The sequence below is a fragment of the Hylobates moloch genome, unplaced genomic scaffold, assembly GCF_009828535.3.
Source record: "Hylobates moloch isolate HMO894 unplaced genomic scaffold, HMol_V3 SCAFFOLD_1, whole genome shotgun sequence".
NCBI classification, from domain to species: domain Eukaryota; kingdom Metazoa; phylum Chordata; class Mammalia; order Primates; family Hylobatidae; genus Hylobates; species Hylobates moloch.
Window position 1 is genome coordinate 31,902,986 of NW_026652276.1, and position 17,620 is coordinate 31,920,605.

General features: G+C 39.6%; 1 protein-coding gene across 6 annotated transcripts in view; it reads left to right on the plus strand.

The window, feature by feature from the left end:
- The window catches only part of KANSL1L (KAT8 regulatory NSL complex subunit 1 like), a 178,865-nt gene that overhangs the window by 116,778 nt on the left and 44,467 nt on the right, over positions 1 to 17,620 (plus strand). For 5 of the 6 annotated variants that reach the window (XM_032754671.2, XM_032754669.2, XM_058438908.1 and 2 more), the window contains exon 6: positions 4,736 to 4,940. In XM_032754671.2, the coding sequence (XP_032610562.1) occupies positions 4,736 to 4,940 (205 nt within the window). The remainder of the gene's footprint in view (positions 1 to 4,735; positions 4,941 to 17,620) is intronic. The other variant, XM_058438901.1, reaches the window with a different exon arrangement.

Sequence of the window (17,620 nt, forward strand, 5' to 3'; positions counted from 1 at the left end):
GTATTTAGCTCAAGCGGGGAGCAAGACATGACTGCTGTCACATTTTTGTTTGTTTATTTTTTATTTTTGTAGAGACGGTCTCTCTTTGTTGCCCAGGCTAGATTCAGACTCCTAGGCTCAAGAGATCCTCCTGCCTCAAGCCTGCTGAGTAGCCAGAACTATAGGCATGCCGTGTCACATTTTAATGCTTCTCTGGGCCTGGTAATTTAAAGGGACTTGCATTTCTCCGATTAAAAATTTGTTTTCTTTCTCAGAACACAGAGAACAAGGGAAAGCATCATGCAAGATGAGACAAGAGAACTACGGCAGAGGCCAGACCTATCAGGGCCTTTTAAAAGATTAAGGATTTAAGTCTTTCAAGAGCAATGGGAGGATGTTGGAAGATTTTAAGCAGTGTGTGTGTGTGTGTGTGTGTGTGTGTGTGTGTGTGTGTATGTTGTAGGGTGGCAGGGCAGGTATGACAGGATCAGATTGTTCTTTCCAAATAATTGGTATAGAAGGGACTAGAAGGGAAAATGTGGATGAGGGAGACCAGTTTCAAGGCTACTGAGTAACCCTGGTACAAGATAGCTTGGATTAGGGAGGAGGCCAGGGAAATATAGAAAGGTATAAGCCTGAAACCCACTCTCACTACTTCCCCATCTTCAATTATTTAATTCCTTTTCAGAACAAGTTATGTTATATGCCTGCAACCCAAAGGATCTAAACTGTATCATTTGGAAGACTTTTTTTATTCTCCAGCTTCCAGTTAGAAATCTTAAAAAAAAAAAAAAAAAAAGTAATGTGTTGCTTCAACTGGTTCTCTCCCACTTGTAAGTTTGCTTTTTTAGAAGTACAATGAGAACTATATATATATATATATATATATATATTTTTTTTTTTTGGAGACAGAGTCTTACTCTGTTTCCCAGGCTTACAGGGGCTCAATCTCAGCTCACTGCAACCTCTGCCTCCCAGGTTCAAGCGATTCTCCTGCCTCAGCCTCCAGAGTAGCTAGGATTATAGGTATGGGCCACCAGGTCCGGCTAATTTTTGTATTTTTAGTAGAGACGGGGTTTAATTATGTTGGCCAGGCTGGTCTCGAACTCCTGACCTCAAGTGAACCGCCCACCTTGGCCTCCCAAAGTACTGGGGTTACAGGTGTGAGCCACTGTGCCCAGCCGATAATTATATTTTGATAATTATTCTACAACAATATTTGATGGTAGCCTATTGCATCCTCAGTTTCTAGGGTTTCATAGGTACACTTTAATCTCAGTGGGAACACTAAGCTTTATCATTTATTGAAATATTCTTTTTCTTCTGGACCTTCTCATCTTCTTATTATGACTTAAAAAAAAATTTTTAAGGACTGTCATCTGGCCAGGCGTTGTGGTGCACATTTGTAGTCCTAGCTACTCAGAAAGCTGAGGCCGGAGGATCCCTTGAGCCCAGGAATTTGAGGCTGCAGTGAGCTACAATTGTACTACTGCCTTCCAGCCTGGGCAACAGAAGGAAACCCTGTCTGTAAAAAAGAAAGAAAGATTTTTAAAAAGAGATAAACCTTATTATTTTTTTTTTTAAAAATGTCGTGTGATGATGGTGTCTTATATTGATTTATTAATGATATCCTTGTCTTACAGATACCATTAAGTTCCTATTTTAGTCAATACTTAATTACCTGAATCATCGTCTCCTGGGGAAAAAGCATTAGATTACAGAGGCACAGGATCAGCCTTGTGTTGTCTTCCTCAAAATTTTCTCAGGATTTTCCTCATGTTTTGCTTTCAGTGAGGTTCATTGATTGGGCCGTCTCATTATTGTTAATGTGCGAAATAAGTGAATTTATCAGTGGTTTAGAATAACCATTTACAATAACCTTCATCCATTATTTATGGAAATGATTTTGTACTACATTAGCTTTGATAAGAATATGCAGTTTGCACATTGATTAGTAGTGAAATAAACATATTTCACATCTTTAAATTTCCATGCATTCCTTCATTTATTTGAGGATAGATGTTGATGATACTTTGCAAGAATTCTTATTAATTAGAAAGTGTTAGAATCTAAGGATAAATTGCCTGCAGTTGGGAACATAAGAAAAGGAATAAAACTGAACCTTTTTTTTCTCTGGTAATATGTTAGCCCCCTTAGAAATTTAAAAATTATATACTGTAATGCACCACATAATGATGTTTCTAGTCAACGAAGGACCACATATACAACAGTGGTCCCATAAGATTATAATGAAGCTGAAAAATTTCTATTATCTAGTGACATTGTAACTATGATAATGTTGTAGAGCAATGCATTACTTTTTCTGTTTTAGATACACTAATACTTACCATGTCTACCATGTTACAGTTGCCTACAGCATTCAGTATGGTAACATGTTTTACAGGTTTGTAGCCCAGGAGCAAGAGGCTATACCATATAGCCTAGGTGTGTAGTAGGCTTTACCATCTAGGTTTGTGTAAGTACACTCAATGGTGTTCACACAAATAAAAAATCACCTAATGACGCATTTCTCAGAAGGTATCCCCATTGTTAAGTGACACATGACTGTATAACATTTAGTGACACAAATGATAAGCTTTCCAATTATCTTTAAGCCAGCCTATTAGCCTCTAGCCAGTTCAGAAGTTGTGTCCTTTCATTTCATAAGATGAGGGCTCATATTCTTTGGGCTAAGCCTTCTGTGGGCAGGGGAAAGCTAACATCTCATTAACAACTGGAGTTGTAAATAGTGGTAAAAGTTAGTTAAGTAGGTCTCAGGCTCTGGAATAAGCTTTTAATTTTCCCTAGACACGTCCTTGAGCAATGTCTTTTAAGAGCCAGTGTAAGTTCTGCCTAAAGGTGCTTCTGACTTGCTGGACAAAGAAACTCTTTTGGTGCTGGATCTACTCCTAACTTCCTGGATCCTACTTCTCCTAACTTAACTGCCTCTAATGCCAGCTACCTACTGAAACCTGTCTTCTTCTTGACCTCGACTCACTTCTATGCTAGCCACTTAGCCTGTTCAGTGCCTAACTTCATATTGGCTCTCCTGTATGCCTTCTGCTCCCCCTTGATATGACAGAAAATAAAATCTAGCTGTGAGATTGGACCTGCTAATTTGAGGGAAGCATTATACCCTAAATCTTTCTTAGCCATCAACATGATGAAAGATTTTTAGAACCTTTTATTTACCGAGACTTAAAGCATTCTTGCTAGAGCTCTCTGGAGACTTAATATTTTAAAAGTGAGGTAGTTGTCATCAACTCTTTTTTTCTATACTGGTCTGGCCAGTAGTGCATAAGCAATTATGTATTTGTTGAATGTATGATAGTCACCAAATGCCATATTTAATTATTGTTTAGTTTTACCAACACAAGCCATTCAGACACCTTTATTTCTGGTTTCTTATTACTATGTAAAGCATTCTTGAATTATTTACTTTATCCACAAGCTAATATAATACTTTATAGTAGCCATAAATATGATTCAAAAACAATACTGCTATAGAAAAACCATATTTTATATTTACTGGTAAACACCAATTCTACTTGAACCAAATAGCATATTTAGAACTTATATATTGAACAGCAGTGTCACATAATAGCAGATTCATTTGTTAATATTAGAATACTAAATTGATTAGCTTTTGTCTACATAACTAAGATTAAAATTGGTACCTTGTAGGGCCTGAAAAGCTTAATTATTGTATATATACTATATATAATATAATAGTGTAAATGAAGTTAAATTTATGTGGCAATGAGGGTTATCATCCTCCTGATGTTCTGATATTGTAAAATATTTGAAATATTTAAATATAATTTTTAAAAAATAATATAAAGAATAAATATAAAATTATGCTCTTTTCATATGTAGCTTAGGTGATCTATTTCATTATTTTATAGTTGTTTCTGTAGCATTGGAAATTTAAAAATCCTAAAATATAGTAGGGTTACAGCTCTGTTTCAAAATTCACTGAAATGTTATTAATATGTAGTGCTTATATAAGAGCAACTAATAGCTGGGTGCAGTGGCTCATGCCTGTAATCCCAGCACTTTGGGAGGCCAAGATGGGCGGATCACCTGAGGTCAGGAGTTCAAGACCAGCCTGGCCAACATGGTGAAACCCCATCTCTACTGAAATACAAAAACTAGCAGGTAGCAAGCATGATGGCAGATGCTTATAATCCTAGATACTTGGGAGGCTGAGACAGGAGAATCACTTGAAACCGGGAGACGGTGGTTGCAGTGAACCGAGATCGCACCACTGCACTCCAGCCTGGGCGGCTGAGTGAGACTCCACCTCAAAAAAAAAAAACAAACAAACAAACAAACAAACAAACAAACTAACTAATAATGGAGTGATGACTTTAGCTCTTTTAAAAACCTGTAATCTATGTATTTTCATCATACACAAAAAGAATTTTGTGTAAATAGTTAAAATACTGTAATTGACATGAATTATTGTTTTACAATGAGCAATTATATTACAGTAGTAAACTCATGAGCATTTCCTAACTTATAGTGTATTTGTTTTGCAGGAGAAAATAGATGTAAAGATGGTTTTCACAACTTGAATATGTAATTTCCCATTAATACAAAATATTTTACCAGTTGTTACCGAAAATTGGTTAAAATTAATATTCTTCTGTCACAATAGATCAAGGCAATTTACATTTAGTTTTCTTTGTCTTTTTTGTTTGTTTTGTTTTGTTTTATTCCCTTCCCACCCCCTAATTATTTCATGGCATTTCAGTGCATCAGAGAACTTAGATGAGCTGTCTTCCTCCAGTAGCTGGTTACTTAACCAGAAGCACAGTAAGAAAAAGAGAAAAGACAGGACAAGACTGAAATCTTCATCCTTGACTTTCATGAGTACATCAGCCCGAACAAGGCCACTTCAGAGTTTCCACAAACGAAAACTCTACAGATTGAGCCCTACTTTTTATTGGACTCCACAGGTAAGGCTGCCTTTGGGAAGAAAACATGATCAAAGATTCACCATCAGCATATTTCGTGTATGAGAAGATGTAGATTGTTATTTAGAATAACACTTATTTTGAATAATTACATGTAGAAAACTTACAAATATAGTTTATAAATGATATAGTAGATATTAATAATATTAAAGTGGGCTTTAGTAATTTTTTAAACATTGCAAGCAGTGTACTCTGAAACTTCTCACATCCCCAGTTTTTTAAAAAAATCTATTATGCCTAAACTAATTTGAGAGAAAATGAAGTGTCAAGATGATTTTTAAAATGTACTGGCAAAGATAAGAGGGTAAACACAAATGTACTACATATTTGTCTCATAAATGTTTGCTCAGAAGAAGAAAATCTGCACAGCTGTCAGTTATTTTGGAAGAAGTAACATTGCTTTCCTTTTTAGGTTTGATATTTATTAATCTTGTTGAGTGCTCCTTTTCCTTCTTCTAGAACATAAGCAATACAATTTTAGATGCTCATGCTTACAATTTTTACAAATTAAGTATACTTCATTAGAAACATTCATTTTGTAAAACATATTTTTCATGTGTGGACAAAATAATGGGTATACTTCCTTTAGTGTACTTTTAAACCAGCTGTGATGAAAAGCAAAATAAGTTATCTCTACTTCTTGCTGGATATGCTTCCCCCTGACAATTATGTTAGATTTCTTAATATATCAAAGGAAAGAAATTATTGATACTACTATTTAATATTGTTTCTGATTATCATTACGTTATCTATTTAAATATGTTTATTAAAATAAAGATGCTTTGTTTTATTAGGAACCAATTTTAAACTCTTTTACCAGGGTCCAGTTATAAATAGGAATGTGGATTCTGACAAATTAGCTTTCATTAAAAGACTTTTCCTGCCGGGCGCAGTGGCTTACGCCTGTAATCCCAGTACTTTGGGAGGCCAAGGCAGAGGGATCACTTGAGGTCAAGAGTTCGAGACTGGCCTGGCCAACATGGCAAAACCCCGTCTCTACTAAAAATACAAAAATTAGCCCAGCGTGAAAAATACAAAAATTTGCCCAGCGTGGTGGCAGGTGCCTGTAATCCCATCCACTAGGGAGGCTGAGGCAGTAAATCTGATTTGAAAGCCCATGTTCTTTTTATAAACATTTATAGCAACAAAAATAAACCAAACCTTTTGTGGGCCTGAAATCAGTAAAGACAGTATATTTCAGGGTTTGTAAGGTTAGAGGTATTAGGAAATATATAGAAAAGATGGGTTTTGAAAGATAAGCAGAGTTTTGAAGGTTATGGTGAAGAGAAAGAAAGGATTTTAAGTGAATAAATGGAACAAAGATGAAAAAAGTGATGGAGAATAGCAAATTCTGTTACCCTCAGCTTATCTCCCATATTGTCAGCCCAATAATTATTTACCTTTCTAAACTTAATTTAAATGTCATTTCTCTCAGGAAGCCTTCCTTGACATGCCCAGAATGGTATATGTATTGTTATAGCACCCTGTTTTAACCTTGCTAAGTTGGAATTTATTATACTATTTTATAATCATTTCTTTTCTGACTTTTCAGAAAAAAGTATGGTATGTTTTTAGATAATAGGGGCTGTATCTTTTTATTTCCAGATCTACAGGGCCTTGAAGAGTACCTGTCTGATAGAATGTGCTCAATAAATAATTGTTTAATGTGTTAAAGAATTAATGAAGTGGAACATAGGAAAATATTTAAAAGGGAATAGAGAATTGGAACTCTGTGTGTGTGTGTGTGTGTGTGTGTGTGTGTGTGTTTCCTAGATTTGCCTACTGCAGTGGTCTAGAATAGTGATATTCCATATCCCATAGAACTTTCTTTTTTTTCTTTATGGAAAGTCTTGAGAACCATAGAACTTTCTGTAATGATTCTAATGCTCTATAAATCTATACTGTCCAATATGGTAGCTCCTAGACACATGTAGCTATTGAGCACATGAAACATGGCTTATGTAATTGAGGAACTGAGTTTTTTTTTTTTTTTTTTTTTTTAGAAGTCTCGCTATGTTGCCCAAGCTGGTCTTGAACTCCTGGGCTCAAGTGATCCTCCTGCCTTAGCCTCCCAAAGTGCTGGGATTACAGGTGTGAGCTACTGTGCCCATCCTGAATATTTAATTTATTTTGTTTTTAATTTTAATTTAAGTAGCCACATGTGGGTAATGGCTACCAAACTGGACAGCACAGATGTAGACTCAGACTTATCCTGATAAGTAATCAGCATGTCTGGAACTCATATTTTGTTTTCTAATACCATTTCCTACTAAAAGGAATCGGGGATTTCTGGAGAAATGGCTGGTCTCCAGGGCTGGGGAAGAAAAGGTATGATTATCCTGGAACATCGTAATGTTAACAGAAAGCAAGGAATTGTTTAAAAAAATGATAAAGGCATGTTGAAAGAACACAGAAGCTAGCTTGAAGAGGCCCCTACTGGCCAAATCTAGGACTATTTGGCATTAAAATAAATAAGGACAATATTGAACCATTGAAAAAATAGGAACTCATGAGTCCATACTGATGATAGATAAATTGGTGAAAAGGAAAACTTTTCCATATGCTAGGATGCTGATTAATAAATGTGGAATAAACAGTCAAATTAGGGAATCATTTTGCAAACATCATAGTAAAGATTGATTGGACAAGAATCATTAATGGGTATAAATCTGGGGTCAGGATTGTGGAGAGATTTGATGAGGAACAAGATATTTGCATGATCTTAAAGCAGGGGTCTCCAGTCCCCTGGTCACAGACCAGTACTGGTCCGTGGCATGTTAGAAATAGGTCACAGAGCAGGAGGTGAGCAGCAGCTGAGCGAGCATTACCGCCTGAGCTCTGCCTCCTGTCAGATCAGTGGCGGGAACTCACGGGAACTCAAACCCTATTGTGAACTGTGCATCTGAGGGATGTAGGTTGTGTGCTCCTTATGAGAATCTAAAGCCTGATGATTTGAAGTGGAACAGTTTCATCCTGAAACCATCCCCCCATCTCCTACACCCCCAATCTCCTGTCTGTGGAAAAATTGCTTTACATGAAACTGGTCCCTGTTGCCAAAAAGGTTGGGGACTGCTGTCTTAAAGTGCCTCCTGCCAGTTGCCAGGGGGCATATAGTAACTATATATATAGAAACAAACAATACTTTGCCTGAGTGATCAAAACTACTGTCACCTGTGAGGGAGGATAACACTATGTAGTATTCTGACTAGAAATGTATAACCTGAATTTAATCATGAGTAAATATCAGACAAAGCCAAAGTCAGACATATAGTATTAAAAAACAACAACTGGCCAGTATTCTTTTAAAAATGTCAATGTCATGAAAGCCAAGAAAGGCTAAGGACTTGTTCTAGATTGAAAGAGACACTAAAAAGATACATGACAACTAAATGAATATATGATCTAGAGCAGAATTCTTTTCAAGGGAAAAAAAATTATTGGGACAATTGAGGAAACTAGACTATTGATGGTAGATTAGACAAAATATTTTATTAATGTTGAATTCCCTGAATATTATTGTTTTTGCAGTTATGTAAGAAAATATTCTATGAAATACACATTGAAATATTAAGGGTAAAGTGGCTAAGGCATCCATTGTATATAATAAACTTCCCTTCTGGAATGGTACCAGCCATGTGCAACCAAAAAGAGAGGGGAGTGAAATATTTAAAATATTGAAAAGCAAAAATAAATGCTGTAGTGGGCAGAATTGTGTCTCCCCCGCAACCACCCTGAAAGATATGTCTATGTCCTAACTCCTGGTTCCTAGGAATGTAACTGTTATGGGTTGAACTGTGTCCCTAAGAACTCTTATATTGAAGTTCTAACAGCTAGCACCTCAGAATATGACCTAATTTGGAAATTGGGTCGTTAAAGATGTAATTAGTTAAGATGAAGTAATCAGGTTGGGCCCTAATCCAATATGACTGATGTCCTTATAAAAAGGGGTAATTTTGGTCGGGCATGGCAGCTCATGCCTGTAATCCCAACACTTTGGGAGGCCGAGGCAGGTGGATCACCTGAGGTCAGGAGTTTGAGACCAGCCTGGCCAACATGGTGAAATCCCGTCTCTACTAAAAAAATACAAAAATTAGCCAGGCATCGTGCTTTGTGCCTGTAGTCCCAGCGACTTGGGAGGCTGAAGCATGAGAATCGCTTGAACCTGAGAGGCAGAGGTTGCAGCGAGCTGAGATCATGCCACTGCACTCCAGCCTGGGTGACAGAGTGCGACTCTGTCTCTAAATAAATAAATAATTTAAAAAATAAAAATGAAAAGGGGGAATTTAGACACAGATGCATGCATACAGGGTGAATGCCACATAAACATGAAAGTTGAGGTCAGAATGACACTTCTACAAGCCAAGGAACACCAAAGATTGGTGTTACTCTGTTGCCCAGGCTGGAGTGCAGTGGCACAATCTCAGCTCACTGCAACCTCCACCTCCCGGGTTCAAGCAATTTTCCTGCCTCAGCCTCCCAAGTAGCTGGGATTACAGGCGCCCGCCACCACACCCGGCTAATTTTTGTATTTTTAGTAGAGATGGGGTTTCATTATGTTGGCCAGGCTGGTCTCAAACTCCTGACCTCGTGATCCACCCACCTCGGCCTCCCAAAGTGCTGGGATTACAGGCATGAGCCACTGCGCCTGGCTACATATTTTTTATTTAAAAAAAATTTTATTGTGGTAAAATACATATAACATATACATATAACAGAGCAAACACCAAAAGATAGAGGTTAGGCCTAACAGAGTCTTCCTCTTAGTCCTCAAAAGTAACCAATCCTGCTGACATCTTGATTTGACTTCCAGCCTCCAGAACTGTTATTTCAGCCCCTCAGTTGTGGCATTTTGTTATGACACACCTAGCAAACTAATACAGTGGACATTTTTGTTAGTAAGGTCTTTGTAGTTGCAATTAAGGATCTTGAGATGAGATCATTTTGAATTTAGAATGGGTCCTAAATCCAGTGATTGTTGTCCTTACAAGAGAAAGGAGAGGGCCGGGCACAGTGGCTCACGCCTGTAATCCCAACACTTTGGGAGGCCAAGGCGGGCGGATCATGAGGTCAGGCGATCCAGACCATCCTGGCTAACACAGTGAAACCCCATCTCTATAAAAAATACAAAAAATTAGCCGGGTGTTGTGGCAGGCACCTGTAGTACCAGCTACTCGGGGGGCTGAGGCAGGAGAATGGCGTGAACCCGGGAGGCGGAGCTTGCCGTGAGCGGAGATCGCGCCACTGCACTCCAGCCTGGGTGACAGATTGAGACTCCATCTCAAAAAAAAAAAAAAAAAAAAAAAGAGAACAGAGAAAGAGATTTGAGACACAGAGAAGGCTGTATGAAGATGAAGGCAGAGATTTGAGTTATGCTTCCACAAGTTAAAGAACGTCAGGGGCCAAGCAGGCACAGTGGCTCACGCCTGTAATCTCAGCACTTTGGGAGGCTGAGGCAGGCGGCTCATTTGAGGTCAGGATTTCCAAACCAGCCTGACCAACATGGTGAAACCCTGTTTCTACTAAAAATACAAAAGTTAGACGGGTGTGGTGGTAGGTGCCTGTAATCCCAGCTACTCAGAGGCTGAGACAGGAGAATTGCTTGAACCCGGAAAGCAGAGGTTACCGTGAGCAGGGATCCTACCACTGCACTCCAGCCTGGGTGACAGAGTGAGACTCTGTCTCCAAAAAAAAAAAAAAAAAAGAATGTCAGGGACAATAAATAAATAAATTAAAATCATGGTGTTGGCAGAAAAAGTAAAATTTAAATTTAATTTAAAAAAAAAAATGCCAGGAGCCACAGAAACTGAATGAGTCAAGGAAGGATTCTCCCCTAGAGCCATCAGAGGGAGTGTAGCCCTGCCAACACATCAATTTCAGACTTGTCCTTCACAACTATAAGAGAATTAATTTCTGTTGCTTTAAATCACTCGTCTTATGGTAATTTATTATGGCAGCCCTAGGAAGCTTATACAGAGTTTGGTGCCAGGAAGTAAGGTGCTGATGTAACAAATACTTAATGGTGGAAGTGGCTTTGGAACTGGGTAATGAGCAAAGGCTGGAAGAATTTTAAGGTGCATGATAGGGAAAAGCCTAGGTTTTGTGAGAGCTCAGAAGGAAATGAGGAAAATGAAAGACAAAGCTGCTGTTATCTTAGAGAATATGTGTATCATCGTGAACAGAATTTGCTAGAAACATGAATGTTAAAGGTGCCTTTGGTGAAGTTTCAGAAGGAAATGGGGGACACGTTATTAGAAACTGGAGGGAAGGCTATCCTTGTTATAAAGTGGCAGAAAACTTGGCTGAATTATATTCTACTGTGAGGTGGAAAATAGAACTTTTAAGCAATGAACTTGGATATTTAGCTGAGGAAATTTCCAAGTAAAGTGTGGGATTTGTTATCTGGTTTCTCCTTATTTCTTATAGTAGAATATGAGAAGAAAGAGATGAAGTGAGTAAGGAGCTGTTAGGTTAAAAGCAACCAGAGCTTGATGATTTGGAAAATTCTCAGGCTATTACAAAAAGTGATGTAGCTTGCTCTGGGGATTACACAGAGCAGAGACAAACTTTTGCTGGGAAGGTTAGGCATATAACTCATGGATCCAATCAGTCATCTAAGCAGAAGTCAGGAACAGAGATAGGGTTATCCAGAAAGAATTTTGAGAGAACACTCCTGTCTTAATGACATGGATTCCCTTGACATATGTGAGAATCCCACAAAGATTTTGAGAATTTTATACCTGAAGCAACACTACCAGCTTAAACCAAAAGGGGCAAAGACGAGACAAAATTAAAAAGTTTGTCAGACCCCCAAAATTTTACAGGCAGGAAATGCACTGATAAAACAACTCAGTTGCAAACACTTATTACCCGCCAGTAAAAAGGAAGGTAAATCAAGACCTAAATGTGAAAGGAAAACAATAAACTTCTAGAAGAAAACACAGGAGAATGTCTTCATGTCCTTGGGGTGGCTGACTTCTTAAACAGGATACAAATATCACTAATCAGAAAATATTGCTAATTTAGGCTTTGTTAATTATGAACTAATTTTCATCAAAGACAGCATTAAGACAATAGAGAACACACTGAGTGAAGACATTTGCATTCTGTGTGTGTGTGGGTGTGTATATGTTCAACAAAGATTTTATATCCTGAATATATGTATATATTTTTAAATGTCTAAAAAAACAAGAAAAAAAGATAACCTAATTAAAAATAGGCATAAGTACAGTTACATACTTTAAAATAGTAAAGTGGTAACTTTTGTTGTATGTATTTTACCACAATAAAAAGTTTTTTAAATAAAAAATATGCAGCCGGGTGCGGTGGCTCAGACCTGTAATCCCAGCGCTTTGGGAGTCTGAGGTGGGCGGATCACGAGGTCAGGAGTTTGAGACCAGCCTGGCCAACATGGTGAAACCCCATCTCTACTAAAAATACAAAAATTAGCCAGGTGTGGTGGCGGGCGCCTGTAATCCCAGCTACTTGGGAGGCTGAGGCAGGAAAATTGCTTGAACCCAGGAAGCAGAGGTTGCAGTGAGCTGAGATTGTGCCACTGCACTCTAGCCTGGGCAACAGAGCAAGACTCCATCTCTAAATAAATAAATAAATAAAAATAAAATAAAATCAAAATATGCATGAGACTTGAACAGATCTTTTATAAAAGAGGATATCCAAATGGCCAATAAACAAATGAAAATGTATTTAAAATCATTGCTTATCAAGGAAATGCAATTAATACTACATCAATTTTTTTTTTTTTTTTTTGAGACAGGGTCTCACTCTGTCACCCAGGCTGGAGTGCAGTGCAGTGAAGTGATCTCAGCTCACTGCAGCCTCAACCTCCAGGGCTCAAGCTCTCAAACAATCCTCCCACATCAGCCTCCGGAGTAGCTGAGATGACTGGCACATGCCACCACGCCTGGCCAATTTTTCCTTTATATTTTTTGCAGAGATGGGGTTTTGTCATATTGCCCAGGCTGGTCTCGAACTTCTGAGCTCAAGTATCTGCCCACCTTGGCCTCTCAAAGTGCTGGGATTACAGGCATGTACCACTGCACCCAGACTAACATACATCTATTCTTATAATCCAGCAATTCCACTCTTAGGAACTCATCCAGGAATAATGAATAATATACATACAAAGGCTCTCCGGAGAAAGAGAGCAATAGAATATATATAGATATATAAGAGAAGATTTATTATGGGAATTGGCTCACATGATTATGGAGACCAAGAAGTTTCATAATATGCTGTCTGCCTGCTGGAGAACTAGGAAAACCAGTGGTGTAATTCAGTCCAAGGCTGGAGCCCTAGAACCAGGGGGAGGAGGATGCCTGGTATTAAGTCCTGGAGTCTAAAGGCCAGAGATCCAGGAGCACTGATGTCTGACTGAAGGCCAGAGAAGATGAATGTCCCAGCTTAAGAAGAAAGGGAATTTGCCCTTCCTCTACCTTTTTGTTTTATTTGTGCTATCATCAGATTAGGTGAGGGTGATCTTCTCTACTCAGTCTACTGATTCAAATGTTAATCTATTTTGAAAACACCCTCACAGACACACCTAGAAATAGTGTTTTACCAGCTTTCTGGGCATCCATTCACCTAGTCAACCTGACACATAAAATTAACCATCACAGGGCTCAAACAGCTTTACTCATTAAAGCCCCAAACACAAAGTAATCTAAATGCCCACCAGCAGAATTGTGGTATATTTATACAGCAATAAAAAGGATGGACTACTGATAAAACAACAAAGATGTATCTCCCAGACAATATGTTGAGTGAAAGAAGAGAGAACAGGCCTGGTGTGGTGGCCGATGCCTGTAATCCCAACACTTTGGGAAGGCTGATGGGGGAGGATCACTTGAGCCCAGGAGTTCAAGACCACCCTAGGCAACAAAGTGACACCCTGTCTATACAAAAAAAAAAAATTAGCCAGGTGTGGTGGTGAGGACCTGTGGTCCCAGCCACACAGGAGGCTGAGGCAGGAGGCTTGCTTGAAGGAAGTTGAGGCTGCAGTGAACCGTATCTGTGCCACTGCACTCCAGTCTGGGTGACAGAGTCGGACCCTGTCTCAAAAAAAAAAAAAAAACTACTCTGATAAATACAAATAAAACTTACAGTGATGATAGAAATGAGAACTGTAGTTACTTCAGTGGAGCGAAGGGGAGAGTGTAGAAGTTGACCAGGAAAGGGCACAATCTAGGTTTTTGAGTTGGAAATGTGTCATACCCTTGGTGGTGGTTACCAGGGCATATACCTATGTAAAAATCCATTATGCTGTATATCTTTGCCATAGAAGTGGGCATGTGCCCCATGCTGCACATTCAGAGTAGCCTATCCGTGTTGTTTTGGCCATCTATTGTTGCATAACAAACTATCCCCAAACGTAGTGATTTAAAACCATTTTCTATTATCTTTCATGATTCTGTGGTTTACCTAAGTAGTTATTCTTCAGCCTTGCCTAAGGTCTCTCCTACAGTTGTAGTAAGATTGTGACTGGGGTTAGCCATCTGGATGCTTGGATGGGCTGGAATAGCTGGGCTTCCTTCACTCTCTGTGCCTCCCAAAAATGCAAATATAGAAGCTAGCAGTTCTTCTTAAGACTTAATCCTAGAACTAGCACAGTGTTTTTCTGTTTAATTTATTAAAGTGACACAGTGTAGGATTTAATTTAGGAGGGACTATACAAGGGCAAGAATACTGGGAGTCATGGTTCATTGGGGCTGTAATTGAAAACTACTGCAGTCCATCCTCTGGTTCCCTCTTTCATATGCAAAAACCATTTAACACCTTCCTTCCTAGACCCCTGATGTCTCAATCCATTATGACATTAGGCTTAGGCTTGAAATCTTGGAACTCATCATCAAGAATCACGTCCATGGCTGGGTGCAGTGGCTCAAATGCCTGTTATCCCAGCACTTTGGGAGGCTGAGGCGGGTGGATCACCTGAGGTCAGGAGTTTGAGACCAGCCTGGCCAACATGGTGAAACCCCTGCTCTTCTAAAAATACAAATATTAGCCGGGCGTGGTGGTGCGCACCTGTAATCCCAGCTACTTGGGAGGCTGAGGCAGGAGAATCCCTTGAACCTGGGAGGTGGAGGTTGCAGTGAGCCGAGATCGCGCCACTGCACTCTAGCCTGGATGGCAGAGCAAAACTCTGTATCAAAAAAAACAAACAAACAAACAAACAAACAAAAAACAGAATCATGTCCAGGTGCCTCAATTGAGAGGTAGAGAAACCTTTCTGAGGTGTTAATGAAGGGTCTTACAGTCTCATCCTTAGATCTTGACACTGAGGCCACAGTTTTACTGGCAGTTCCCTGGATTTCATCTTTTACTGATACCATGTCTAACTCTGAGAACCTTTTGGTGTGTGGAGTAGCTGGAAATGAGAAAAAGTCTTATTTTTGAACCGGAAAGTACTGGCTCTGTTTTCTCTAACTTTTGCTTGAAAATGTAACAGATTCTTTTTTTTTTTTTTGAGACAGAGTCGTGCTCTGTCATCTAGGCTGGAGTACAGTGGTGCGATCTTGGCTCACTGCAACCTCTGCCTCCCAGGTCAAGTGATTTTCCTGCCTCAGCCTCCCCAGTAGCTAGGATTACAGGCACCACCACCACGCTGGGCTAATTTTTGTATTTTTAGTAGAGATGGGGTTTCACCATGTTGGCCATGCTGGTCTCGAACTCCTAACTGCAGGTGATCCACCTACCCAAAGTGCTGGGATTACAGACGTAAGCCACCATGCTTGGCCTAACAGCTTCTTTTTAAGATCATCCTACACCATCCATACTTTATCATAGGCAATTAAATGAAACCATTTGGCCCTTTGCACTTTCTGCCTAGAAACCTTAGCTAGCTCTGTGAGTTCATAATGTACTCCTTCTATACTCCACCTTTTTGTAAGGAAGTGTTACACTAATATTTTTTTTCTTTTTTTCTTTTTTTTTTTTTTTTTTTTGGTTGGGGAGGGATGAGATCACACTGGGTCACCCAGCCTGGAGTGTGGTGGTACGATCATAGCTCACTGCAGATTCGACCTCCCAGGCTCAAGCAGTCCTCCCACCTCAGCCTCCCAAGTAGCTGGTATAAGCATGTACTCCCACACCCAACTAATTTTTAATTTTTTGTAGAGACAAGGTCTTTCTATGTTGCCTAGGCTTGTCTTGAACTCCTGGGCTCAAAAAATGATCCTCCTGCATTCGCCTTCCAAAGTGCTAGGATTACAGGCATGAGCCACTGCCCTGGCCTGATTTTTCTACTAGAGCAATAAGATGGAAGAGATAGAGGTAAACTGATAGGAATAATTATTTAGAATAATTATTTGCAGAGGTTATGATTCCTTTGCTAGACAGGATTAATAAAAAACATAAATTGTTATGCATTTTTACTTGACTTTGCTCATTTTACAACACTAATGATAATGTCAAATAATAATAGCTAATATTTATTAAGCAATTATGTGTCAGGCATCATTTTAATTTCTGTATTAGTCCATATTCATGCCGCTGATAAAGACATACCTGAAACTGGGTAATTTATACAGGAAAAAGGATTTAATGGACTTACAGTTCTACATGGCTGGGGACACCTTGCAATCATGGTGGAAGGCAAGGAGGAGCAAGTCATGTCTTAACGTAGATGGCAGTAGGCAAAGAGAGAGAGAACTTGTGCAGGGGAACTCCTCTTTTTAAAACCATCAGATCTTGTGAGACTTATTCAGTATCACAAGAACAGCAAGGCTTGTCCCCGTGATTCAATTACCTCCCACCGATCCCTCCCACAACATGTGGGAATTCAAGATCAGATTTGAGTGAGGACACAGCCAAACCATATCATTCCACCCCGACCCCTCCCAAATCTCATGTCCTCACATTTCAAAACCAATCATGCCTTCCCAGCAGTCCCCCAAAGTCTTAACTCATTTCAGCATTAACTCAGAAGTCCACAGTCCAAAGTCTCATTCGAAATAAGGCAATTCCCTTTCGCCTGTGAGCCTATAAAATCAAAAGCAGGTTGGTTACTTCATAGATACAATGAGGGTACAGTCGTTGGGTAAATATGGCCATTCCAAATGGGAAAAATTGGCCAAAAAAAAGGGGGGGCTACAAGCCCCATACAAGTCCAAAATCCAGCAGGGCAGTCAAATATTAAAGCTCCAGAATGATCTCTTTGACTCTATGTCTCACACCCAGGTCACACTAATGCAAGAGGTGGGCTTCCATGGCCTTGGGCTCCTGTGGCTTTGCAGAGTATAGCCCCCTTCCTGGCTGCTTTCACAGTCTGGCGTTGAGTGTCTGCGGCTTTTCCGGGCACACAGTGCAAGCTGTCTGCAGATCTACCATTCTGGAGTCTGAAGGACAATGGCCCTCTTCTCACAGCTCCACTAGATGGTGCCCTAGTAGGGGCTGTTTATGGGGGCTCTGACCCCACATTTCCCTTCTGCACTCCCCTAGCAGAGGTTGTCCATGAGCACTCCACCCCTGCAGCAAATTTCTGCCTGGACATCCAGGCGTTTCCATACATCTTCTGAAATCTAGACAGAGGTCCCAAACCTCATGACTTCTGTGCACTTGCAGACTCAACACCACGTGGAAACTGCCAAGGTTTGGGGCTTGCACCCTCTGAAGCCACAGCCTGAGCTCTACATTGACCCCTTTCAGCC